The sequence below is a fragment of the Pristiophorus japonicus genome, chromosome 19 (assembly GCF_044704955.1).
Source record: "Pristiophorus japonicus isolate sPriJap1 chromosome 19, sPriJap1.hap1, whole genome shotgun sequence".
Taxonomy (NCBI): Eukaryota; Metazoa; Chordata; class Chondrichthyes; family Pristiophoridae; genus Pristiophorus; species Pristiophorus japonicus.
In genome coordinates this window covers 84,908,691-84,917,599 of record NC_091995.1, presented here as the reverse complement: position 1 = coordinate 84,917,599, position 8,909 = coordinate 84,908,691, and the positions used below count along the sequence as shown (strand labels likewise).

At 47.1% G+C, this 8,909-nt stretch overlaps 1 protein-coding gene across 4 annotated transcripts in view; it reads right to left on the bottom strand.

Moving 5' to 3' along the window:
• Positions 1–333: 333 nt before the first annotated feature.
• Positions 334–8,909, bottom strand: part of LOC139230511 (transmembrane protein 184B) — a 70,991-nt gene continuing 62,415 nt past the window's right edge. For 2 of the 4 annotated variants that reach the window (XM_070862338.1, XM_070862340.1), the window contains one exon: positions 334–572. In XM_070862338.1, coding sequence (XP_070718439.1) covers positions 334–572 — 239 coding nt within the window. Of the gene's footprint in view, positions 573–6,784; positions 6,938–8,909 lie in introns of those variants that run through there. The other 2 variants (XM_070862337.1, XM_070862339.1) reach the window with 2 other exon arrangements.

The window sequence follows — 8,909 nt, the reverse complement described above, 5'->3', positions numbered from 1 at the left end:
ATTATTGATCAAGGCGAATTGACAACGGAATGTAGCGCTCACTGGACTGAAAACAACAACGAAGGGTTAAAATTAATTTTACAAAAGGCAAAATAAAACTCGGCTCCTTCGGTTTAGGGGGTCTTTTTAAAAAGATTTCTAGTGTAAAAGCTGGAGAGATAAAACGGTCACCCCCAAGATGTGCTGCCATTCTCAAGCCGGCGTCGCCCCTTCGTGAGCCGAATTTTGAAAGTCGCGCCCGTTTGAGGGTGCACTGTACTGGCCGATTGTTTCCCTTCAACCCCCCCTCCCCACACCATACAAACCACCCACCCACCCCCCCCCAACCCAAGCTCAGAACTCGTCATCCGAGCTCAGCAGAAGGGTCTTCTCCGTGTCGCGGATGCTGGTGGAGCTGTGGGTACGCGACACGATGTGCCCGTTTCTCCAGGGTGTGCCATGCTCCAAGGTCGACTGCTGCGTGTACTGCTGGTAGGCCGGCGAGAAGTTGTGGATGGCGTCCTGGACGATGTCGTGGGGATTCATGGTCTCCTTTAGGCTGCTGGAGATGCTCTTCATTGGGGCACAGCGACCTGTTTTGGGGGGGGGGGGGGGGGGGGGGGGGGGAAAAAGAGAGGAACGGAGAGAGTCAACACCGGCGGTAAGGTACGCACCTGCGGAGGATACTCTCAGGTGTGTCGAGCTGTTGCGTTGTGAGTGGCTTAGCCAGTCACGTGATGTTCACAAGACTCAATAAAACCCCAGCCAGTTGGGCCCTGGGTGGGGATCCACGATGAGGCAGGTGGATGAACTGGTAATGTGTCGTGTGATTGTTAAACCCTTTGCTAATAAACTAACTAGTTCTTAGTGTGGCATTCCCATTTCAATTCGGCCCATCATCCCTTGTGTCTCTCTAATCTCTCCTGCCTGCCACCCCATCACAGACCTTCCCTTTTGTTCTTTCCTCCCCTCCCCCCTTTCACCGTTCCTTAAGCATCTGTTCTGACAAAGGGACATTGACCCGAACCGTTAACTCAGCTCCCCCTCCACAGATGCTGCCTGGCCCGCTGAGATTTCCAGCATTTTCTGTTTTTATTCCAGATTCCAGCGTTTGCGGTACTTAGCTTTTGTATTGGTTCTGAATAGCAATGTGTTGCTCTGAATTCTTAAGCAAAGAACTCTTGGAGCAAATACATTACACCAGCCCAGCAGCAGAGCGGAATTGTACTTGCTTATGTTCTTGCCACTAATTTTTTTTTTTTTTTTTATAAATGAGAACTGCAACTCTTTGTCCCTCCTCAAAGGAGAATGTAGCAGATGGAGGGGGGGGTTAGGGAGGGGGAAGAAGGAGAGAGGGGAAGGGAAGAAGGGAAGGGGGGGGGCGGGGGGGGGGTCAGGTGGCGTTCTCATCTCGGTTTACAAATCCCTCCATGGCCTCATCCCTCCCTATCTCTGTAATCTCCTCCAGCCCCACAACATTCCGAGATGTCTGCGCTCCTCTAATTCTGCCCTCTTGAGCATCCCCGATTATAATCGCTCCACCATTGGTGGCCGTGCCTTCTGTTGCCTGTGCCCCAAGCTCTGGAACTCCCTCCCTAAACCTCTCCGCCTCTCTTTCCTCCTTTAAGACGCTCCTTAAAACCTACGTCACTGACCAAACTCCTGCTCTAATTTCTCCTTATGCAGCTCGGTGTCAAATCTTGTGTCTTCTAACACTCGTGATAAGCACCTTGGAGGTTTTACTGCGTTAAAAGACGCTTTATAAATACAGGCAGTTGTTGAATAAAAGGCAAATATACGCATGGCCTGCAGTCAGCCTTAGGCCAGTTTCCCCCCGCCCCCACTGTTAGTACGCCAGAGCATGGCAGATCACTGGGGAACCAGGGAAGTCTATCCTACATCCTCGACACTGCTGGTCGACACGCATGCAAGGGAGAGTCTGAGGAACAGCAATTCAAAAAAGGTACTGCCCAGGTCAGAGGTGACTTAACCTCCCAACTGACCAATGCATCAAAGGTACTTGGGTGCAGCGCTTGGGAATGACACCAATTTTCACAGCGTCTATTTGGGGCCTTCTCGGGAGATTGCCCAACCAGTGCCGGTAAGCGTGACATTTTTGAGACGTTTCATGTTCTGGGCTCATCTCCACTGGGATGTGGTTTGAGATGAGTCAACATGGTTAAATTTAGGATCTTGAGCAACAAGCAACAGCAAAGGCCTTTGTGTGTCCAGTGTTTGCACCGGATTCAACGCCCGGGCTCTGGACTGATGAGCAAGTTCGGAGACACTCGCACACTCGATAACCCGAGAGAACCAAAGTCTGAGTAGGTTCGGCTTCCGATAAAAGTAAAGTGGGAAAAACTACTTGCATTGGTCCGTAACTAGAGCGCATAAATTTAAAATCACTGTCAAAGGAACAAGTGGAGAGGTTAGGAGGTTGCACAGCGGGTCGATAGGACAACTTGCATTTGCATTTATATAGCGCCTTTAACGTAGTAAAACATCCCAAGGCGCTTCACAGGAGCGTTAAGACAAACCAAATAAATGTGACACCGAGCCAGACAAGAAAAAAAATTACACCAGAGCTTCAAAGCAGTAGATTTTAAGGAACGTCTTGAAGGAGGAAAGAGAGGTAGAGAGGGGGAAGTTTAGGGAGGGAGATACAGAGCTTAGGGCCCAGGCAACAGAAGGCATGGCCACCAATGGTTGAGCGATCATCAGGGTTGCTCAAGAGGGCAAAATTTGAGTGCAGATATCTCGTGACGGGACTGGACAGGTTAGATGCAGGAAGAATGTTCCCGATGTCGGGGAAGTCCAGAACCAGGGGTCACAGTCGAAGGATAAGGGGTAAACCATTTAGGACCGAGATGAGGAGAAACTTCTTCACTCAGAGAATGGTGAACCTGTGGAATTCTCCACCACAGAAAGTTGTTGAGGCCAGTTCGTTACATATATTCAAAAGGGAGTTAGATGTGGCCCTTACAACTAAAGGGATCAAAGGGTATGGAGAGAAGACAGGGGTGGGGTACTGAAGTTGCATGATCACATTGAATGGTGGTGCAGGCTCAAAAAGGGCCAAATGGCCTACTCCTGCACCTATTTTCTATGTTTCTGAGGTTGTGAGGCTGAGATATTAGAGATAGGGAGGGGAGAGGCCATGGAGAGATTTGTAAACAAGGATGAGAATTTAGGAAAAAAAAAAAAAAAAATCGAGGCGTTGCTTCACCGGGAGCCAATGTAGGTCAGCAAGCACAAGTGGTGATGGTTAATCAGTGACAAAAGCTTTGTCAAAGAGGTAGGTTTTAAGGAGTGTCTTAAAAAGGAGGAAAGAGCAGTAGGGGCGGAGGGGTGTAGGGAGGGAGTTCCAGAGCTCGGGGCCTCGGCAGCTGAAGGCACGGCCACCAATGGTGGGGCAATGGAATTCAGGGATGCACAACAGGGAAGAGTTAGAGGAGCGCAGACATCCAGGAGGGTTGTAAGGCTGGAGGAGATGAGAGATAGGGAGGTGGCAAGGCCATGGAATGCCACTTGCAGAAGTAGAATCCACGATTGTTAAAAGGAAAGTGGATAAACATTTGAAAAATATTTTCTTTGAAACAAAAGATATGCTGAAAGGGCAGGAGAATTGGATAGCAGAGAACCAATCCAAATGCAATGACTGAATGGCCTGCTTCTGCGCTGTAAAATGTGTGACAGGTCATCTCACAAATTCCAGAAATAAACCAAAAAAAAAGGGGCCCACTTGTCCATAAACACAGTCGCAGCCAGCCACGTTTAAACATTAGTTGTTTGGGAGCAAGGGAAGTCGTGAAATTATTGGAATGCACAGAATGAGAGTTGTAGATAGCAGGGCTGAGTGTCGCAGTTATGTAAATAGTGGTACATTCCATGGCTAGTTCGGGAGCAATTAGCAGGTCGTCAGAATTTGACCACAAGACAAAACTAACTGGAAAATTCAACACAATTATCTGCAGCAAAATAGTTTCAATAAGACTCATCGACACGATTGCAGCTATTAAATGTAGGCAGTGCAAAAGGTCCCGCACATTAACCCAGAGTGAACTGGCTGTCTCCCCACGCCAGAGACTTGAGCACATACTCCAGACCCACTCGTCTGTGCGGTACCGAGGGAGTGCAGCACTGTCGGAGGTGCCGTCTTTTAGCCCAAACGTTAAACCGAGGCTGCCTGTTGTGATCCCGCAGCACAATGTCCAGTGTCTTGACCGACACTCACCTGCCAAGCAACAGCACCGTAGCGGAATCATTTAGCTGGGTGGGAATCATTGTGGAACCTTGCGGTGTGCAATTTGGCCACCATCACCATAGGCGGTCCTTCGAACGAGGATGACTTGCTTCCACATGAGTTCACATATGTTTCAATGAAGGACCCGATGTTCCAGTCCTGAACTCTAAGGGGGTGGAAGATGCCTGTGCGTGAATTTTTTTTTTTTAAACGTGTGGTGGCCGTTGCACATCAGCCTCCACACGGGCTTGACAGAGCTAGGCCTCTATTCAGTGGCAAGGGTTAAACCAGGATGACTGGAGACCTGCTCTGCTGCACGGACCCAGTGCACACACCTAACACACAAAACGAGCGACAACTTTGCACGTACAGCACGCACCTTCTACGCCCACCCAACATGTCCAAAGTGCTTTTCAGCCACTTGAAGAACTTGTGTGCAGTGCGGTCACTGTTGTAATGTGGGAAATGGACCAGCTGATCTGTGCACAGCAAGCTCCCACAAACAGCAATGAGACAAGTGACCAGAGAGTGTGTTTTAGTAATGTTGGTCAAGGGATAAATGTTGAGCAGGACACCGGAGAGAGAACTGCTCTGCTCCTCTTCGAAAGTGGCACGCAGTGTTCCCTGTAAGCTGTACAGCGTTTCACACGTCCTGCACAACCGGCTTTTCAAGGAAAATTCGCACGTGCGCAGTATTTTGAACGATCCACGCATCCCCTTAAAGTGGCCATGCAGCACCAAAAAGATTGACAAGGAGCATTGGTGCCGTGGGATCTTCTATGTCCGCCCGATAGAACCAACGTCTAATCCCAAGTATGCCCAGGTTATTGCTTTCATCCAAACCCAAATGGATGTAGCCAAATTTGCTGACTATCCAAGATAGGGACAAAGAATCTGCAAAGATGGGAAAACTGCAAATGTAAAACCCCTATTTAAAAAAGGAGGCAGACAAAAAGCAGGAAACTATAGACCAGTTAGCCCAACATCTGTGGTTAGGAAAAAGCAGTAGTGGGACATTTGGAAAAGCAAAATTCTGTCAGGCAGAGTCAGCATGGATTTATGAAGGGGAAGTCATGTTTGACAAATTTGATGGCGTTCTTTGAGGATGTAACAAACAGGGTGGATAAAGGGGAACCAGTGGATGTGGTGTATTTGGACTTCCAGAAGGCATTGACAAGGTGCCACATAAAAGGTTACTGCACAAGATAAAAGTTCACGGTGTTGAGGGTAATATATTAGCATGGATAGAGGATTGGCTAACTAACAGAGAACAGAGAGTTGGGATAAATGGTTCATTCTCTGGTTGGCAACCAGTAACTAGTGGGGTGCCCCAGGGATCAGTGCTGGGACCCCAACTATTTACAATCTATATTAACGACTTGCAAGAAGGGACTGAGTGTAACGTTAGCCAAGTTTGCTGATGATACAAAGATGGGAGAAAAAGCAATGTGTGAGGAGGACACAAAAAATCTGCAAAAGGACAGATAAGCTAAGTGAGTGGGCAAAAATTTGGCAGATGGAGTATAATGTTGGAAAGTGTGAGGTCATGCACTTTGGTAGGAAGACTAGAAAAGCAAAATATTATTTAAAATGGTGGAGAGACTGAAGAATGTTGCAGTACAGAGGGACCTGGAGATACTTGTGCATGAAACACAAGAGGATAGTATGCAGGTATAGCAAGTGATCAGGAAGGCCAATGGTATCTTGGCCTTTATTGTAAAGGGGATGAAGTAAAAAAGCAGGGAAGTCTTGCTACAACTATACAAGGTATTGGTGAGGCCACACCTGGAGTATTGTGTAGTTTTGGTCTCCTTATTTAAGGAGGGATATAGTTGTCTTGGAGTGCAATGCTGAGGGAGCACTGTACTGTCGGAGGTGCCGTTAATCAGAGGCCCCATCTGCTCTCAGAAGGACGTAAAAGATCCCATGGCACTATTTCGAAGAGCAGGGGAGTTATCCCTAGTGTCCAGGGGCCAATATTTATCCCTCAACCAACGTAACATAGAAACACAGAAAATAGGTGCAGGAATAGGCCATTCGGCCCTTCGAGCCTGCACCACCATTCAATATGATCATGGCTGATCATGCAATTTCAGTACCCCATTCCTGCTTTCTCTCCATACCCCTTGATCCCTTTAGCCGTAAGGGCCACATCTAACTCCCTTTTGAATATATCCAACGAACTGGCGCCAACAACTTTCTGTGGTAGAGAATTCCACAGGTTCACAATCCTCTTGAGTGAAGAAGTTTCTCCTCATCTCGGGCCTAAATGGCTTACCCCTTATCCTTAGACTGTGACCCCTGGTTCTGGACATGCCCAACATCAGGAACATTATTCCTGCATCTAACCTGTCCAGTCCCATCAGAATTTGATATGTTTCTATGAGATCCCCTCCTCATTCGCACACAGATTATCTGGTCATTATCACATTGCTGTTTGTGGGAGTTTGCTGTGCGCAAATTGGCTGCCGCGTTTCCCACATTACAACAGCGACTATACTTTTAAATAGTGCGTCATTGGTTGCAAAGCGCTTTGGGGCGTCCAGAGATTGAGAAAGTCGCTAGATAAATGCAAACCTCCCTTTTAGCTGGAATGATCAACATCGACACCAAGATATTCTGACACGCACACCGTTTATTCACCGAGCGAGAAACAAGTTTAGCAACAAAAAGAAATACATAAATTCGGCCTACCGTAGGGCCCGTACACCAGGGCTATCCGCGGTGAAAAATTGGCAGAAGCAGGAGACAGACAGAGAGAAAGCGTGAGTGAGAGGGAGAGAAAAAGAGAGAACTCCCGCTCCGCCACATAAAACAACACTCATAGTTGGCACAAAAAAAGTACAATTGTAGGGGAATGGTAGCATAGTGGTAATGTCCTGCATCAGGAGTCTAGAGACAAGTGTTCAAACTCCACCCCCGGAGCTGAGGGAATTTAAATTCAGTTAAATAAATACATTTGAAATAACAAGGCTATCAGTAATGGTGACCCATGAAACTATGGGATGGTCGTTAAAAACCCATCACGATTAAAGCACCCATCACCCCCTGTGCTCGCTGACCTACATTGGCTCCCGGTTAAGTAATGCCTCGATTTCAAAATTCTCATCCTGGTTTACAAATCCTTCCATGGCCCTCGCCCCTGCCTATCTCTAATCTTTTTCAGTATCACAAGCCTCCCCCACCCAGAGATATCTGCACTCCTCAAATTCTGGCCTCTTGAACATCCCTCATTATAACTGTTGAACCATCGGTGGCTGTGCCTTCAGCTGCCTGGGCCCCAAGCTCTGTAGCTCCCTCCCTAAAGCTCTCCACCTCTTTATCCTCCTTTAAAGCTCTCCTTGAAACCTTCCTCTTTAAGCTTTTACAGATATATAAAACGGAAAAGAGTGACTAAAGTAAATGTTGGTCCCTTAGATGATGAGAAGTAGGATTTAACAATGGGAAATGTGGAAATGGCTGAGACCTTAAACAATTATTTTGCTTCGGTCTTCACAGTGGAAGACACAAAAACCATGCCAAAAATTGCTGGTCACAGGAATGTGGGAAGGGAGGACCTTGAGACAAATCACTAGGGAGGTAGCGCTGGACAGGCTAATGGGACTCAAGGTAGACAAGTCCCCTGGTCCTGATGAAATGCATCCCAGGGTATTAAAAGATGGCTGAAGTTATAGCAGATGCATTCGTTATAATCTACCAAAATTCTCTGGACTCTGGGGAGGTACCAGCGGATTGGAAAGCAAATAATGTAACGCCTCTGTTTAAAAAAGGGGGCAGACAAAAGGCAGATAACTATAGGCCGGTTAGTTTAACATGGGGAAAATGCTTGAAACTATCATTAAGGAAGAAATAGCAGGACATCTAGATAGGAATAGTGCAATCAAGCAGACGCAACATGGATTCATGAAGGGGAAATCATGTTTAACTAATTTACTGGAATTTTTGAGGATATAACGAGCATGGTGGATAGAGGTGTACCGATGGATGTGGTGTATTTAGATTTTCAAAAAGCATTCGATAAGGTTCCACACAAAAGGTTACTGCAGAAGATAAAGGTACGCAGAGTCAGAGGAAATGTATTAGCATGGATAGAGAACTGGCTGGCTAACAGAAAGCAGAGAGTCGGGATAAATGGGTCCTTTTCAGGTTGGAAATCGGTGGTTAGTGGTGTGCCACAGGGATCGGTGCTGGGACCACAACTGTTTACAATATACATAGATGACCTGGAAGAGGGGACAGAGTGTAGTGTAACAAAATTTGCAGATGACAAAGATTAGTGGGAAAGCAGGTTGTGTAGAGGACACAGAGATTTAGATAGGTTAAGCGAATGGGCTAAGGTTTGGCAGATGGAATACAATGTCGGAAAATGTGAGGTCATCCACCTTGGGGGAAAAAAAAAAAAAACAGTAAAAGGGAATATTATTTGAATGGGGAGAAATTACAACATGCTGCGGTGCAGAGGGACCTGGGGGTCCTTGTGCATGAATCCCAAAAAGTTAGTTTGCAGGTGCAGCAGGTAATCAGGAAGGCGAATGGAATGTTGGCCTTCATTGCGAGAGGGATGGAATACAAAAGCAGGGAGGTCCTTTTGCAACTGTATAGGGTATTGGTGAGGCCGCACCTGGAGTACTGCGTGCAGTTTTGGTCACCTTACTTAAGGATATACTGGCTTTGGAGGGGGCACAGA